This window comes from Elephantulus edwardii, unplaced genomic scaffold (genome assembly GCF_000299155.1).
Source record: "Elephantulus edwardii isolate Elephantulus edwardi_28Jun2011 unplaced genomic scaffold, EleEdw1.0 scaffold00481, whole genome shotgun sequence".
Taxonomy (NCBI): Eukaryota; Metazoa; Chordata; class Mammalia; order Macroscelidea; family Macroscelididae; genus Elephantulus; species Elephantulus edwardii.
In genome coordinates, this window is record NW_006400231.1 from 462,633 (window position 1) to 481,253 (window position 18,621).

The following is an 18,621-nucleotide window of genomic DNA, read 5'->3' on the forward strand; positions in this document are numbered from 1 at the left end:
TTTAAAAAAAAACTGATGTCTTTGCATTGTGGTATTGGCATAGAGTATTGAATATTCTGTATACTGACAAAAGAACTCATAGAGCTGTCTTGGAGAAAGTGTATCAAGGGGTACCCCTTAGAGGCCAGGGGCCTTAGAGACACTGCCACTATGTTGCAGTCTGGTTAAAGACCATTGGGAACACAGAAGATGTCCTGGAGTCCAGGTCCTGGAGTCCGAGTCCTAGAGTCCACCTGAAACTGCTACCAAAGGTCTGACCACAGCCCAGTTTCCATGACTGACTTTTATCACTGCATTCCCACCCCTGCCTCCTTCTCATTCTAGGTGCAACTTTGCCTGCTCTGGCCGCACGTCTTTCCCTATCCCATCAAACCCCAGACCTTCTGCTCAGCTGGGATCAGGACCCTATTCAAGCCTTGGTCAGGTTCATGAGCTGATCTGTCCTTTCTCTCCTTCTGTCCTTCTCTTTTCTTGGCTCCTGTGACACTTGTGCCCAGCATCCTCATACTCTGCGTCTTGTCTGTGCACTGTCCCCCCCTAGGTGTGAAGTCTGGAGCTCAGCATGCCTAACACCAGGACCCTTGCCCCACCTCATTCCATGCCTTCTCCCAAAGATAGCTGGTTCCACCAAGCTGGTTCTCAGGTCTGATTCCCTAGCCCAGGCCTCAACTTCCTTGTAAGGCTTTAGGTTTGGAGACCAAACTTGTGCGTCATGCCACCCTGGCTTCTCCTCCTGTGGGGCTTCCTCTAAGGGGAAGTTAATTGCACCCTTCACCCTGTATAGCCACTTGTCCTGTGGTGTAACTTCCACAGTGGTCTCTCTACTCCTTTGTCCTCTCCCAGCCACCATCTGGCTTCACAGCATCAGGACTTGTCTGTACCGCTCATGGACTCCCAGACGTTTGCCCTTCTTCCTCTCTGCTCCTTGCTCTCTGCAGCCAGAGTTCCTTTTGCCAGCTAAGGGCCTGGTATGCCTTGACTGAGTCCCAGGTTTAATCCTTGGTCTAGGAAGCTTGTGTATGGCTAGCACTTTCTCTGCAGCCTTCTCATTCATGTGCAAAAGCAATGTGAATGTCTTGTCATCCTTCAGAGGAGTCTCAAGTCCGTCCTGGAGTGCCTACTACCACAACACCTTTGTTTCTTCCTTCCTTTCTCCGGAAAGCACCCCAGTTGTGTGTCCCTGAAGCCTGTGATCTGATCCCCTCTGATTCTTCAGTCCTCAGCATAGAGGACAGAGAAACAGCCCCTGTCAGCATGGTACCCTTCCTGTGGGCCATTAGGGTCTGTTTGCCATGAGTCACTGGGAGGGCTGTGGTTTCTGTTATTTCCCATCCCATACCAGGGCTTTGAGATGTAAATGACCCTGTGAACTGGGCCAAAGCCATTGGAGCAGCATGGACTGCTCTTCTGTGTATGATCAGGACAATGAGGTCCCTTCAGGGCTGCTGAGGGCTGGTGGAAGTGGCTGCTATGGCACAGAATGCAGGCATAAGGCTGCATTTCATAAACACTCTCACCATAATTATACTCTAGCTCCATCCAGACCCAGGAGAAGCAGGCACAGGTTTGGATCTGTGCCTGTGACCTTCCAGAGGGCACCAGCCAGCTCCAGGCCAGCTCATTGGAAATCTCTATCACCACTCCAGTTCCCTCTGAGGGTGGCAAGGCAGGGGCTTGGGAGTGTGACTCAGGGGCCTCTATCCTTCCCCTGGGCAGAGAGTTGAGTGGTCAAGACCCTGACTTTTGTAAATAGGTGTTTTGAATAAAGCCTGTTGAGAGCCTGGCAGGAAAAAATGCTGCTGTATTATGTATGTCATATAAATAATATTAATAAGAAATGGCTCTCTGAGGAGATCACCTTAAAAACTGTATCTTTATACAGTCTGTCTCCCCCTGGTGGCTTCAGATTAGGGCTCATTCCTCTATATGCAGAACAGATTATCCAGAAGGCTGGACTATATGAGTGTGGCATCAGGATTGGTGGAAGATTCATTAACAATCTGCATTATGCAGATGACACAACCCTGCTTGCTGAGACTGAGGAGGACATGAAGTGCTTGCTGCAGAAGGTCAAGGACTGCAGCCTTCAATATGGATTGAGACTCAATATCAAGAAGTCAAAGATTCTCACCACTGTGCCAACCAGCAGCATCAGGATGGGTGGTGAAGAGATTGAAATTATTAACAGCTTTAGTTTGTTTGGCTCCACAGTCAACACTCTTGGCACCAGCAGCCAGGAAATTAAAAGACATTGTAATGGGAAAGTCTGCTGTTAGAGACTTCTCCAAAGTACTGAAGAGTAATGGTGTCACTCTGGAGACTAAGGTGTGCCTGACACAGACTGTTCTTTGCTATCACTTGTGTCAGAGGGCTGGACAATGACTAGGGAAGATAGTGAATTGATGCCTTTGAGCTGTGGTGTTGGAGAAGAGTATTGAATATGCCATGAACTGCCAAGAAAACAAACAGGTTCATCCTGGAGATGGTTAAACCAGACTCCTCCTTGGAGGCAAAGATTCTGAAGCTTCATCTGAAATACTTCGGACATGTTCCAGTCCTTGGAGAAGAACATCATGCTTGGCAGGGTGGAGAGACAGCGCAGGAGAGGAAGACCCTCTATGAAGTGGATTTATTCAGTGACTGGGGTAGTGGGGGTGGGTGTATCAGAGACAGTGAGATTGGCACAGTATAGAGCAGGAGTTAGGGTTGTTGTACATAGGGTCACTATGAGTCACAGGTAGATAGCAACAACAACAAACAAAGAAGTATTTATACCAGAAAAGTGTAGACCCACTTACTTTAGTTAGCATTTTTATGAAACTGTGGATTAAGTGTGCATTTTATACCTAGCCTTGCAGCATGTACCTATAAACTATGCCATAAGTAGACACACCTGTATCACACCAGCACCCTGTTGGGGTGTATGAGGTGGACCTGCCCTGGCTGGCAAGACATGGTCACTCTGCTGCATACTTCCAGAAAGCATGACAGGGGGCAGGAGAGTGAGCAAGCAGAAGTGCCAGTCAGTTCCTCCTGGGCCTCTTGGCAGTGGGGGCTGACACCCAGTACTTCACAGATCTACTCAGGCATGGACTGAAACAGAGCTGTGAACTTTAGGAAGGTCATATAACCAAGGGAGAAATGGTGAGGAAGTAGTCAAAGGCACAGCCTCAGATGGTCAGGATGGTGTCCAAGAGGGAATGATGCCCACCCTGCAGATGAATGGCACTGAAGATGCCAGACCCTGCTCCCAAGGGCTACTGAGATGACCCACAGAACAAAGTGTCAACCTCTCCTGGTCAGTATTCCTCAGAGTGGCCCCTTGCAGGGTGACCCTTGGCATGCCAGAGGCCACTGAACCATAGTCACTGGGAGATCAAAGCCCCAGAGAGAATAAAAATGGAAGTACTTATTAGAGGCCCTAGAAGTAGGGGCTTCTGGCCTTTCTGAGTTGATTGCCCTCATTCCCTCTAAGTGACTACAGGTCTGATTGGCATCCAGTCCAACTGAGCTGCCCATGGAGCACTGAGTAGGCTGGCTGGAGGGGCCATCTTGTCTTCAGAGTGCAAGACTAAGGCCCTTGATGTGGCATAGTGGCAGCCTGGAATGCTGGAGGGGTCATTTGAGCCTTCTCCCCTTCACTTGGTATAGGAAGCATCTAGAGCAGTGAACTCAGCAGGTCAAGCCCCAACCCCCTGTAAGAGAATGGTTTTACATGCAGAAAGCTGGCCTTGGGGGTGCAGGGGCAGCCACTTGAAGCTTACACTTAGACTGTCCTTGCGCTTTTGCACCCATGTCCTCCATGCCCCAGCCTGATGGGAGTCACCCTGCTGCTGCCAACATCTGTGCCAGCTGAGCCTATTCCATTGGAACAGCTGGACTTTGCTATTAGATGTGGACATATAAGACAGGAATTCAGAGGTCATGTGGAACTCATATATTGTGTGTGCCTTTAATAGCTACAAAATTTAGAGCATCCATCTGTCTTTGCAAGAGCAGGAAGGAGGTAAACAAGTGGGAGCGTCTCCTTGTTGGCGGAGAGAAAAATCTGAGTGACAGGCTTTACAGTGACAAGCCTGTGGGCACAGCTGGGGCTGCTGCCTGGAGTCATGGAGCCAATCCCAACCTGTTTTGGGATCCTGACCAGCTCCATGTTACCTTTCAGGGGGATGGATGTAGGGTGACAGCTTGTTAGTGGAGACCCCACAGCACACCTTGTCAGAGGTCATTGCTTCAAGGCCCGGCCCCACAGATCCAGATGGTCACTGAGTCTTTGTGCCTCCTGGGAGCTGTCCAGCAATTGTTTGTGCTTTGTGTTGCATTCTTAGCAGAAGCAGAAGGACATGTTCCTGTCTGGTCCCTTACTATCTCAGCTCTGGGGGCACAAGCTGGTCTCTGAGGCGTACTTCCTAACTCATAATGGGGACAATGCCTTTCACAAGCTGCACTCACCTCAGAGTCCCATGGAGGGGAGTCTAGGTTTGCAGAACTACATGGTACTTGGAAAGATTATTATCCTTGTCTGCGCTTCCCAGCAGTGTTCTTGGGTTCTGGCCTTTTCCCCCCAAATCTCCTCTGTATGTAAGAGTGGCATGATGGGCTGAACCGTGCTGAGCCCACCCCGCATTGGGAACACTCATTCCCTCACACTCTCAGCTGTATACTGTACAGAACAGGTGTCACAGACCCTGGGTATTTTCTTTACACATCAGGGTGCTGCCAGCCACCCTGTGGAGGAGGCCAGGGCACCGAGCAGGGATGGCCGCTAGAAGGTCAGGTGGCATGGCACTGCTCCGTGAAGACCACGTGCTGGCCCTGTATGGTAATTGCAGGGAAAGGGGCCTTGCTTCTTGCTCACCCCCAAAAGCCTCTGCAGAAGGGCCCTTGCTCAGCTCTAGGACACATTTCCTGGAAACTCTTGCCATTTGCACTCTCTACTCCTCTAGACCCAGATGACAAAGTTGAGGCTGGGGAAGACTCTGGACTTCATTTTACCAGCAGTCTGGTTTCCTGCCATGTGACTTACAGCCTCTGACCCTGCTGGAGGCTCAACTGTGAGTCAGCTCTACCTCAGTGGCATTGAGTGAGAGGTGATTGGGGATAAGTGAGATTCTGAGAGGAGAGTGCATCCTCTTGTTACAAATAAAGTGCAGGGAAGTGCTCTGGTGGTGTTGTCTGTACTGTGTTGTGCTGCTAACCAAAAATAAAGATTTTATTCTGAGCAGCAATTCTGTATACACGCAGGAAAATATTTTTGTTTCTAAAAACAGGTGGCTAATTTTAAGTGCCAATAAATAATAAATATAATAAATAAATATAATAAAAAATAAATAATAAATTTTAATTTTAAGGTTCATCTGCTGTGTGTGGGTTCCTGTGGAAATTTTGTGCTGAGATAGAGGAGGAAGAAAGGGCTGGCAAACTTCTGGAAATGTGTGAGCCAGTGAAGACTTTGTGGCTCACACAGAGTATTGACAAATGGAGTGCTGGGAGATGGGCCTCTCAGCGGGAAGGTGCTCAGGATACATAGTGGCTTCAGCATTGGACAGCATCACGAGGACAGGAAGTTAGCCCAGGACCAAGCAGGGTTCGTTCTGCTGTACGTGGGGCCTCCCTGCATCGGAGCTGATGGCTTGTGCCCATGAGCATATGACACATTGGTCTCTCCTCTTCGGGCACTGTCACAAGGAGGCACTAATGCTACAAGGAAAGGATCTGTGGTGCTAGAACGCACTACATTGGGGTCCAGGCAAAGCACCCAAGGAGGGGAACTCTGATGACAAGTGAAGAAGAAGAGGTAGACAAGTAAGTCTCTCAGGCATAGACCAGCTCCTACAAAGCCCCTGTGGCCTGAGGAGATAGAACACTCACAGAGCTCCATAGCCACCACTGTGAGCAGAGTGTGGGGATTGAAGGGAAAGCCAGCACAGCTGAACTAAAAGGCTTGGGGCACCACTTCCATGAGAGAATGATGAGAGCCCCAGTGAGGAAGGAGAAGGGAGGATTCAGGATGTGGAGTGGCCTTCTAAGGCAGCATGAATGTCATCTGGTAGTGGTGGGTTGAGAAAAGTGGGCAAACTCGACATGCTTGATAGGCAAATGGACAGAACTTGGGGCTGTGAAGGAAAAGGGACGTGGAAGTGAAGGAAAAGGAGAATATTTGTATAGCTCAGAGTATGATGGTGGTGGCACATAGTGGAGGTGGGACAGATAAAGAATATTCTTTGGGCATTCTGAAGTGGAATTGCCTCTGAACTGTCCAACGAAAGCCACCAGCAGCTACTGAGTGTGTGGGCTTACAGTTCTAAGTCTTTTGGTCTCCACCAGTTCAAACCCACCACAAGTTCCTTGGGCGATGAACAGTCTCCTCCAATTGCCATTTGCAGCCTCAGAAACCTGGTAGAGGGTCACTGTGAGCCAGAGTTGGATCAGGCAGTGAGTTTGAGCCCGAGTGCAGCCCTGGGAGAGACATTCACCTGGGAGAAAAAGGAAAGAGGAGGTGAACTGGGTTAGGTGGGTGTCAGGCTTTCAGGATCAGGGAGCTGAGAGGGCAGCCGGAGAGGAAGGAGTGGACAGAGAGGGATATGTCACAAAAGATGAGGAAGACCTCATCATAGGAAGGAGACGGTGGTTGAAATGACAGTGGTGAAAGGTCTACTGGATTTGGCACATGGTGTTCTTGGGTGACATTCACAAGTGCCATGTGTTGGGGCCTGTGAGGCTCTTCAGAGGCTTGACTGTGACCAGAGAGCACCCTGAAGGCAGGTGTGCAGAGCATAGCCATGTGAACATATGGCACACGGAGCTGCCACAGCAGAGCTCCAGCAGAGGAAAGGGGCTGCCGCTGTGGTCCACACACCTTCTGTGTCTACTAGCTGGATCTTTACTGGAAAATGCATCTGCTTTTCTCTGTGCAGCAGCCATTAGGCATACATGGCTCATTATTTTTTAATTATTAAAATTAAGAAAACTCAGTTGCTTCATCACATTGACTGCATTTCAAATACTCACAAACCACATCTGTCTAGAGGATGCTGCCTTGAACTGGATGGATCTGAAATATTTCATCCCCACATAGTTCATTTTCATAATGCTGGTTGGAAGCAGGCAGGATAGAACAGCACAGCCTGGACAGGACGGCTACATGGGTGTCCTGGGAGGCTGCAGGTAGTGGGGAGCCCACAGAAAAGAAGCAGACGGTGGTGGGACACAGACATGGCAGAATAGAGGATAGAGGATGGTCTGTGACTGTGACTCAGGAGTTGCCCTTGGATGGCTGGGAATTGCCGCAGTATTTGGAGAATGTGGTCATCTAGGAGGTGCTATGGTGTTTAGAGAATGTGGATGGCTAAGGCATATTGTGCTATGTGGAGAATGTGGACAGCATGGAGGTAGTGTGGTGTCTGGAGAATGTGGAAGGCTGACACTTGCTGTTGTGTCTGGAGAATATAGGTGGTTGGAATTTATTGTAGTGTTTGAAGAACATGGACAGTTGGAACTTGCTGTGGAAGCCGTGGACGGCTGGGAGGTGATGTGGTGTTTGGAGAATGTGGGAGGCTGGGAGGTGGGGTGGTATTTGGAGAAAGTGGATGGTAGGGAGGTGATGTGGTGTTTGGAGAACGTGGACGGCTGGGAGGTGGTGTGGTTGGAGAACATGGATGGCTGGGAAGTGGTGTGGTGTTTGGAGAATGTGGACAGCTGGGAGGTGGTGTGGTGTTTGGAGAGTGGTGCCATCTAGTACTACAGCATGTGGCTGGTGCTCAGAGGCTGGCTGCATGATTGTTTCTTTGACTTCATATAGTGACTTGCCTGTACTCTGTGTCCTCAAAGCATGCCTTGCCCTTTTCTACTCCTCACTGCTGTGCTAGGTGTGCCACCATGACAGCCATGGGTGAAAGGAGCCCTCACTTTGTCCCTCCAGTTCCAGAGCCCTGTGTGCCCAACTGTGAGTGCAGCTGCAGGGGACCTGAGGTGGAAGAAGCTCTGACTGTGCCCCTTTAGTTCCAGGTCCCTGTGAGCCCGAGGACCTCATAGATGGGATCATCTTTGCTGCCAACTACCTGGGATCCACACAGCTGCTGTCGGAGCGAAACCCATCCAAGAACATCAGGATGATGCAGGCACAAGAAGCCGTCAGCCGTGTCAAGGTTGTATCAGAGCCATGAGGCCCACTCTCTCTAGCCTATCCAAACCTGGTTCTCATCCACTAGGAGCCCACTGGGTTGGGGGTTATGCTGGAGAAAGGGCCCATGCGTCAGCCTGCATAGGAGTGCTTCATCCCGCACCCCTAGGTGACAGCATACATTCTCAGGGTGAGAGAACAGAATGGGGCTGGCTGTTACTCTGCTTCTGAGGATCAAGAAACCTTCTGTAAGTCTTGCAGTCATAAAACATGCCCATCTAGAACCTCAAGTTCCAGTTTGACTGTATGTCTTTTTATGCCATTGAAAAGAATCACAGGAAAGAAGATTAGCCTGCTTTGCATCATATGGAAATGTGTGATCTCAGGGAATACTGCACCCTGAACGTTCTAGACAGCAGTGTAGACCTGAGGCTAGGCTATTTTAGAGCTGGCACAGCTGGGCCTGGGAGTTACAGCAAGGTTGGATGGCAGCCCTTCAGGGTAGGATGCTATCTGTAAATGCTGCCGAGGTGGGCAGGCAGAGATGGGGGGATGAGGCAAGCGAAGGATGCAGAGCCACAGTCCCAGGGATGCAGAGCCACAGTCCCAGGGATGCAGAGCCACAGTCCCAGAATGCAGAGCCAGCCTTCCACCAGTGCCCTTAGCAAGTCACCCAGGATGCCTTGCCTACCCTAGAAACCCTTTCCCCCCAGAATCTGTCATACCTTCCAGAAAGCAGGCTTAACAGCTGTATCCAACTATTGATATGTGAGAACAGATTGATATGTGAGAATAGCCAGTCCTCCTGGTCAGCCTCAGCCTGACCCCTGATGAAGAGGTACTGTGGAGTTCGCTTAGTTGCGGTCTGAGGGCTGCTGACCATGTGACAAAATAACCCTGCCTCCTCTCCTTCTCTGTGTGTCTGTTTTTCTTTCTCTCACCTGCTGTGCAGAGGATGCAGAAAGCTGCTAAAATCAAGAAGAAAGCGGTGTGTAAACTGTTGCCCTGGGCATGGTGCATGCTCCTCTTGCTGTGTATTGCCCTGTGCAGTGGGTTTTCCATGAGAAACACAAATAATGCTGCAAATACGTTTTTTTCCCTTCCTTTGGTGGTTGAATGTTACACTTTTGAATAAAATAAAATTTTTAAATGGACCCATCACTTACCAAATGTGATACAAGTGAGGACAACATAAGGATAGCTGTGTGTGATCTCCGCTTACTCCACAATGGAAAACTGCTCCATCAACAACATCCACAACACAAACCAATTCCCATGAGGTCAGACATGTCCTCCACACTACCACAGCTATTTCCACTCTTTCATACCAATCTTACTGCCCTACTGGGTCCCAAATCCATTGCAATAGCTGGCTACTACCTACTCAGACTTCAAAGAAACATACTCATGATGGTGTTTAATAGGCAAGTTACAATTCAAATTGGCAATAGGATACAGTCTCTTGGTAAGGACAGCTTCTCGAGTGTGTTCACAGGCCCTTCCGTGGCAGATGCTGCTGCTCCTATAGGGCCAGTCTGAGAGCCACAGGAATCTCTGGCCTCAAAGGATGCACACTGCTTCCTCTTCCATGTTGGTGTTGTTGTTGTTGTTATGTGCCATCGAGTCGTTTCCGACTCAGAGCGACCCTATGCACAACAGCTCTAAACCCTGCTCTATCCTGTGCCAACCGCACCGCCTCTGACACACCCATCCCAATTACCCCAGTCACCGAATCAATCCATCTCATAGAGGGTCTTCCCCTCCTGCGCTGTCCCTCCACCCTCCCAAGCATGATGTCCCTCTCCAAGGACCCGTTGAGAGTTTCAAATTTCTGCTGCTGAATCTACTCAATTTAATGGTGAGACTAGCCAATTCCCTGTGGATAGACCAACACATCCTATTTGTATGATCCTGCACATTCATGTGGCAAAATCAAAATCAATGTCTAGGAAATCCCATTTGAACAATAAACTCACTGTAACACCCTAAAGAACATGACAGTTGCTCACTTTTTCAGACTCCACTATAGCATGAATGGTATAATGTTATACACTCTCAAGTGTACTGGTTGCATTTGATGTGATGGTGTGATATAGATATATCACAGGTGTCCTGGTCTCTTATATTAGATTGTTTGTTCTTATATTTAAGTATTCATTGGGTCTAATGACAAGGAGCTAGGGTTGTAGCCTTTAGTTTATTAACCTGTCCATTTAGTAGGTACTGCCACTGTCCTCGATGTTAAAATAATGTCAGAGCCTTTAGGGTCAGAAGGCCTAGAGCAGGTGGGTGGGGAGCTGACATTGGCTTATCAGCCCATCACTGCTGTTTAAACAGCAAGAGATGTGATCTTTACATCAGATGATTACTGGGAATGTGGCCAGTGAGCCCTGGTGGTCCTTTTCACAGATGCCTCTTCATGCTGAGGCATCTGGAGCATGCCCTTTCATTCTCCTTTGGCCACAGGAGGGGGGATATTTTGTGTCTCCCATGACCAAGTACAACTCTGCTTGCTGCTTCTGGGCAAAAAAGAATGAGCCTGGCTGTGCAGACCATGTGTGGAGTGGGCCTCCACCCAGAATAAGGGCCTGCCTACCTTTCCCATGCCCCATACCTGAGCAATAAGAGTGGCAGGCCTGTCACAGGCCAGTCTCACCGTGCCACACTCTTAAGGGTGGAGGCCAGGCAGCTCACTGCTCATATGAGCTTCAGGGTAGTGCTTACTTCTCATGGAGTCAACCCCCCAGGTCTGCTTTACCGCTGGACTTCTGCCTAGAGGGGTAAGTGTGTGACCGAGAGACAAGTGTGGTCCTCTGTTCTCAGCTCATGGGGTCTTGGTGACATAGGACTCCAGGGTGTCACCTATCCCCAGGTGTGCAGAGACCACCATGATTCTCTGCTGTGTGTGTAATTCCTGTCCTCATCACTGTCATTGATTAGATTCCCACTCCCTCCTAGATCCTCCAGCCTGAGCCTTAGTAGCTTCTAGTCTGTCCCTCTCCTCAAGTCAAGTGCATGGTAGGGTTCACATTTCCTCTAAAATGGTCAGTCCAATCAGGGCTCATCTGAAGACCTTATAAGTCCTGTATAGTTCAGTCTACTTTGAAAACCAGTTGCTGTCAAGTTGATTCCAGCTCAAGGCAACCTCATGTGTATTGCTAACTTACTTTAAGAACAGGGATTTAAGCTACAGCTAAAAAATAAAACCTTTAAATGCACGCTTATAGAAAATACAATTAAATTTTTTTGAAACAGCAGGTATTTCCTCCACAGTTCTGCTCAGCTGGTGCTGTAGGTTGTTAGCTCTCTAATGAATTAAGAGAAGTCATGGGTAAAATAAAATAAAATAAAATAAAAAATAAAATAAATCCCAGAAACCCTTCTCCTTGAAAGCTGAGTCGAAATACAAACTTCTTATTCAAATACAGAGCCAAACAGAATCTCGGAGTTCATAGGGAATTGTCAGCAAGGAGATTTTTTATTTTATATATTCCAGTGAGACATTAAATGACAGCTTCTTCTGTTTTGAACAGGATACACCACCATGGGCTCCTGGGTCATTTACAGGGAATGGTTTACCTTGATGCACAAGTCAAAGGGCTTGTAACATTTCATTGCCGCTATGTATGTCCCATGGACTGTCAAAACAAAATACAGATGTGTCCTGGAGAAAGTGCAGCCAGAACCCTACTTAGAGACAAAGATGACAAAGCTTCATCTCACATACTTTGGACTTGTTGCAAGGAGAGGCTACTCCTTGGAAATGTATATCATGCTTGGAAAGGTATAGGGACAGTGAAAGAGAAGAAGACCCTCAACGAGATACATTGACACAGTGATTGCAACAGTGGGCTCACGTGTGTCAGGGATTGTGAGGTTGTCACAGGGTAGGGCAGGGTTCAGATTTGTTGTTCTTACTTAGGGTTGCTATGAGCTATACTTGACTCAATGGCACATACCAACAACAACAACAACAACATGTAGTAGGAATCAGGATTCCCATAGATGAAACGTGGACATGGAGGCTATCCTGATTGGGGCAGACCAGTGATATCCAAGGCTTCCCAAACAGCCCACTGAAACATCAATTGAGGCCAAGTGAGGACAGCAATGGGTAAGCAGGGAGGATTCTTGCTTTCTATACAGGAGACCCAGGGTTGATTCCCTGCTACGCACCTCAGCACAGCCATTGCCCGGGTCCTTTAAGGCATGCATGTTGCTCTAATGCTGAACAGGTTTCAGCGGGTGGAGGTCAGACCCCCATCCAGCACAACTCTGGGCCTGCAGCTGATGCTGAAGTGCGCACAGAGCTGGTCACAGTGGGTCAAGTACCAACAAGTACTGCTTAAAGAGCACACAGTGCTGCAAGTGACAGAACAGGGGTGCCTGACTGGTATCCAGGTTCTCTGTGCCACTCTATGTAGGGGCCAGTCAGTCCTGCCCTAGGTCTTGTTCTCTAGAGGGTTTTTGGAAAATGGGCCAAGGCGGTTGAGAACCCAAGTGACCGTGATTGCATCCATAACATGGAAATACTGATCTTTTTTTTTTTGGAAATACTGATCTTTTAATCCAGCTTCTCTCACAATTTCTTACCTATTTGTGGGAACACTTGGGATCTAAATCCCAAGCCTAAGACCCCAGACTTCACTGAGGAAGGAGTTAGCATACAGGGATCCCACTTCGAGTAGATGCTGGCGCTGATGCTCAGGGATTCTCTTGGGGTTCGGGTGTGGCCCTGCTCCTTATCCCCTCTGCCCTTTAAAGTCACTTAGACCCCTCCCACTTGGGCCCCAGAAGGCTGCATGCACTGGTGCTGTGGATGGGGATTGTGCAGTCCTTGGGGGGCATCTTTTCCCTTCATGTGGGGCTCACAAAAGAGAAGAGCTGTTCGATCTCCTCAAGTTAATGTTTTTTATTTGCCACCGTATCACCTGTCTTTTCTCAGAATTCTGAGGGGGATGCCCAGACGCTGACTGAAGTGGATCTCTTCATCTCCACGCAGAGGATCAAGGTTCTCAATGCCGACACACAGGTGAATGGTGAATAGAACTCTGTAATATTGTGGTGCTCTGGCCTCATGTGGTAGTCCTAAGAGTTATGCCTAACAGTTCACAGAGGAACTGAGGTTTGAAGCCACACAGGGGTGCCTCAGGACAAAGCTTAGGTGATGTGCTTCTGAAAATTCAGCCACTAAAGCACTGGGGGACAGTCTGGCTCTTGCCCACAGGGGTACCCTGAGCTAGAATTATCTCAGTAGTATCTAGGTCTCTCTTAACGCTGATTTTCCTCCCTAGAGACAAACTCTGAGAACAGAATGTGGTGTAGGGAACTTGGCTCCCTCTGGTTTTGGGTGAGACCATTTTCCAACATAGAGACTTTGGTCTCTGAGTCCTGTCTCAGCTATAGAGTGTGTCAAGCTGGGATTGATCAGAATTGCCCAGGAAAACATCTGCTGCTGCACCTAGGATTCAATGGAAACAGAGTAAGGAGGACAGACAGTGTGCTCACTGTCATAATCTAGCAGTCAAATGTCTTTGCATCTCAATAAAACACATATAAACCTCTTTCTCGTATTTTCTGCTTTCAGCCAAGATCCATCTTACGTTAGCAATATATATATATATATGTTCCGCAATCTCTTCCGAATTCAGCTTTAATTTCTGGCAATTTTCTGTTAGGTACTGTTACAGCCATTTTTTAATAATCTTTAGAAAGATTTTACTTGCATTTGATATTAACTCTTTTGTTCCATAATTTCCACATTCTGTTGAATCATCTGTTTTTCTTCTAATATTTTTTGTTTACACACAGTAATTCATATGCATTGTGTTTGATACATGTATATTGTGTTTTATACTAATATTAATATGCATTATATTTTATATAATTACTACTGTTCTATGTCTATGATCACCCCATGTTTTCAAATCCTCATTTAATCTTTCCTATTCTTTCACCCCCATCTGCCTACTGACCTCTTTTATCCTAGTGATTTCCTCCCTTTTCCCTTTTTTCACCCCTTCTCTTTTCCCCTCCCCCTTTTGAGCACTTGGATTCATCTTTCTCAGCTATCCTTTCATTTATTTATTTTTTTTTGCGATAAAAATCAATAACGTTAGTTTTTTTATTAAGGGCACATAAAAGGAGGCTTACAGAAATGGGAGAAGGCGTTCAATGAATATCAGTACTTAGATTTGTTATTGTTGTTGTTGGTGGTGGTGAGTGGCATCAAACCAGCTCAGTGACCTCGTGAACAATCGAACAGAACACAGCCTGGTCCTGATGTGTCCCCACAGTCATCACAGTGCCCGAGCCCACAGTGCAGTCACTGTGTCAGCCCACTTCTTCAGGGACTTTCTGGTTTACCAGTCACCGTGTCCTCCCCCAGGCACTGGCCTGGCTTCCTTCTCCTTACTTCTAAACAGCATGCTGGCTGTGCTCCTTTCAAGTCAGATTTGTTTGTTTTTTGGAAGTCCATGGGCCATTCAGAGTTCTTTGCCAGCACCAGAATTCAAAGGTATCGGTTCTTCTTCATTCTTCCTTATTTGATTGTCCAGCTTTTTTATACATACGAGACAATTGAAAACACCAGGGCAATAGTTAACATTCGGGCTCTGAGAGTGTAGTCCATAGGAGTGGTGCGGCTAACCCAGAGGCCACACCTCTCTGCTGGTTCAAATCTACCCCTGGCTTCTCAGGAAGAAGATGCACAATCTCCTCCTGTCTGCATGACATTCTTGGAAACCCAGTGGAGGGTCAGTAATGAATGTTGTCCAATTCCACCGCAATGAATCAGTTGTTACTCATATTTGCTATTACATTGTAACAAACAGTTATAGTCATCCAATACTTATTATTATTTAGTCAATGAATGATTTAATACTTATTTAATTTTTTTAAAATTTAGGCTATCCTTTTATTTTTAAAGTAATGGTCTTATACAGTGTTTGTCTTTAGGAGTCTGAGTTGATTTGCTGTTTAATACTCTCTAGACTCTCCCAATCTGTTGGCTACAGAGCTGTCCTCCAAATTTCCTGGCATAGATTGATGATCACATTAAGGGCTGCATCTGTTAATTGAAACAAGTCAATTGGTATCCCATCGATTCCTGGGCCTTATTTTTTGCCAGTGACTTCAATACAGCTTCCACTTGCTCCTTCACTACCATTGGCTCCTGTTCTTATGATACTTCCTGAAATTTTTCAGTGTCAGTCAGTTATTTTTTTGTATCATAATTCTGTGTACTCCCTTCATCTTTTTTTGACACTTTCTGGGTCAGTCAGTATATTGCCCATATCATCTTTCAATATTGTGACTCAAGGTTTAAATAAGTATTTCCATTTTCTCAGGTTGAGAAATGCAGAGTAAGTTTCTCCCTTTTAATTCTCCAATTCCAGCTCTCTACATATTCCATTATAATACTTTACTTTGTCCTCTTGAGCAATCTTTCGCAATCTGTTCAGCTCTTTTACTTCAGTAGGTTTCTCCTTCTCTGTGCTCCAGATCAATTTATTTTTTTTAGTTATCTTCTGACATCCTTTTTTAAATTTCCTTTCTCCTTTGTTTTTGTAATGACCTTTTGCTTTCTTCACAGATGAAATCCTTGATATCATCCCACAACTTATCAAGTCTTTGATCATTGCTGTTCAATGCCTCAAACCTATTCCCTAAATGATCTTGAAATTCAGATGGAGTTGATTCAGCATCATATCTTGGTTCCTGTGGATTTATTTTTATTTTCTTCAGCCTCAGATTGAACTTGCATATCAGTGATTGATGGTTTGACTCACAGTCTGCCCCTGGCTTAGTTTTACAGCCCAAATTGAGCTTATCCAGCGATTTCTTCCACAAATGTGTAAAGTCGTTGTTTGTGTCTTTTTTTTTTAGATTATATATTTTACTCATAGCAATCTTAAGAATAGAGAGTGAATTTATGTTTTTAGATTAAAAAAAATCTTAATTTCATGGCTATTTCTCCCAGATTGGTTTATCAGCTTAAAACTATCTCAATAAAAACAATAGCAGTTTGTTTCTGAGATCCTCGTGATGACTTGGAAGAATCAATGTGAATGAGAAAGAAAATTTATAGAAAATAAATCTGAAAAAGGATTCTCTCTTGCTGTCATCTCAATTCTGACTTTTATAGCTGAGCTTCCAGTGAGTTATTGTCTTTTAATAAAGGTATTTGCAATGAATAAATCAGTGTAAATACAAAATTTGATAATTCTATTTCCAGGCTCATTTCTATTACCAAGCCCATATTTTCCAACTACTTTTCCTTCTCTGTTGTTTACAGCTTTTGCATTCCAGTCACCAATTATTATTAATTCATCTCAATTGCATGTTCATCCAATTTTGGACTACAAGATTTGGTAAAAATTCTCAATGTCTTCCTCTTTGGCTCCAGATGTAGGAGTATATTTGAATAATAATAATAATAATAATAATAGTCACTCTCAACATTGTATTCAGGATAGAAATTGAAATTAACCTTTTCACTATGAATGCAACACCATTCTTCTTCTGTTTCTCATTTCTTGCATAGTATACCATATGATGATCTGATTCATTAATGCCTATTATGTCAACTTTCATGTGTTTCATTTCATTTTTAACAATTTCCAGTTTTCCAACATTTCAGCTACGTACATACCATGTTCCAGTTATTAAATTATGCTTGTTATTATTTTTCCTCATTTCAACTGACTTTCCAATCTGGGCTCTACCACTACAATAGAACTATCCTTGTTCCTCTAGTATTCACAACATTTTCAAATGCCTTTTATTTAAGAGTTGGATGGCCAATCCTATTTTAATCTGGAAGCTCTACTAAACCCTGTCCACCATGATTAACTAACCATTATGTCATTTGACACACAAGTGGCATAGCTTTCAGTTTCACAACAGCTGTACCACTTAGAACAATGTTCTCCCCAAACACAATAAATTGTCAGTTTACTCTAATAGCAAACTAGTCTTCACACCAGGAGCTCCAAACCAGAGCCTTTTTGGCAGGACCCAACCAACTTTTAAATACATAGGCCTGCCCACTGAGTCCTGATTGGATTTAACAAGATTCTACCAGCCCACACCTGACTATTAACTAAATCAAAGCAACCAATCAGCTTTTACCTGAATGTTAACTAAATTAAAAATCATAAGTTTACACTCAACTGTCAATTAAATTAAAACAACTTACTTTAAAAAGAAACAAAAAATAATAACTTATCTTCCAAAATCCAACTGCTTCACACAGGAGGCTCCAAACTGGAGACCATACCTATTTAATCTGTATGCTGAGCAAATTATTTGAGAAGCTGGACTCTATGAAGAGGTATGTGGCATCAGGATCAGAGGGAGACTCATCAGTAATCTGCATTGTGCAGATAACATAACCTTCATTGCTGAAAGTTAGGAGCACTCTTGTTGTTTCTCAGAGTTCTTAGTTTCCAGAAGCATGTTGTTAGGAAGTGGATGCCACTCCTGCTTCCAATTTTTTAGACAGCCAATTTATGATTTTCCCATTCTTAGAAAACCAGTACTCTGAGGGAATAAGCATTTCCCTTTTCCTGAAGAATCTTCTGTTCAATTTGGAAACTTTAAGCATCTGAATCCACAAGCAAAGTCCAGTCCAGACCAGACCAAGATATCAGGTTACAGCTATCAAAACTAGCTCACAGCATTGATCATCTTCTCTTCATTTGGTTGGGTTCTGGTCAACTCATCCCCAGCTATCTATGGCTAGGTCCAAATGGATATCAGCTTCAAACTCAGAAGTCCATACTTCTCCTTGCATCCCAGACCTTTTGGTCCCTTCATTCATCCTTAGCCCCCAAATGGGGCAATGTCAATAAGCCATGGGTCCACATGACTCCCTACTCCTAAAGCCAGCAACTGTTCCCTGCTCGTCCCTACATCTGTACATGCTCCTTTCTACTTCCACTCCAATAGATCCAGGTGAGCACTACAAATGATCATACTTGGCAACTCCCTTTAACTTCATATTGTGGAAGTTGACTCTGATTAGCACCAATTTTACCCTACCTCAGAAGCCAAACAGCTTTTTCCAGTTTTAAAGAGTCAGAGTCTTTCTCTCCCTCTCCCCACCCCTCCCCCTCCCCAGCCCTCCCCCTCTCTTTCCCTCCCTCCCTCTCCCTCCCTCTTTTCCTTATTGCCTTTTTTCCAGATATGAACTCTTCAATCAAAAGTCTAAGATAGGTCTGCAAATCCACACATCTGTAAATCTCACAGTACTGAGTGGAACTCATTCTTTCCCCTAGACTAAGCCCCAGCATCCACTTTTAATCCAAATTCTACTTTTAACAACCTTATCTCCAGGGTAGATCTTCCTCTTTAGTACTTGGAATCAAGTACTGGCCAGAGTGGAATTACACACTTTCTAAATCTACATTATCCAGTACTCATTTATTGTTGTTGTTGTTGTTATGTGCCCTCAAGTCATTTGTGACTCATAGCGACACTATGTACAACAGCCCTAA

General features: G+C 45.6%; 1 protein-coding gene across 2 annotated transcripts in view; it reads left to right on the forward strand.

Moving 5' to 3' along the window:
- Positions 1-18,621, forward strand: part of APBA2 (amyloid beta (A4) precursor protein-binding, family A, member 2) — a 107,373-nt gene that overhangs the window by 59,050 nt on the left and 29,702 nt on the right. The window contains exons 4-6 of one of the 2 annotated variants that reach the window (XM_006902975.1): positions 8,002-8,147; positions 9,075-9,110; positions 13,068-13,154. In XM_006902975.1, coding sequence (XP_006903037.1) covers positions 8,002-8,147; positions 9,075-9,110; positions 13,068-13,154 — 269 coding nt within the window. The remainder of the gene's footprint in view (positions 1-8,001; positions 8,148-9,074; positions 9,111-13,067; positions 13,155-18,621) is intronic. The other variant, XM_006902976.1, reaches the window with a different exon arrangement.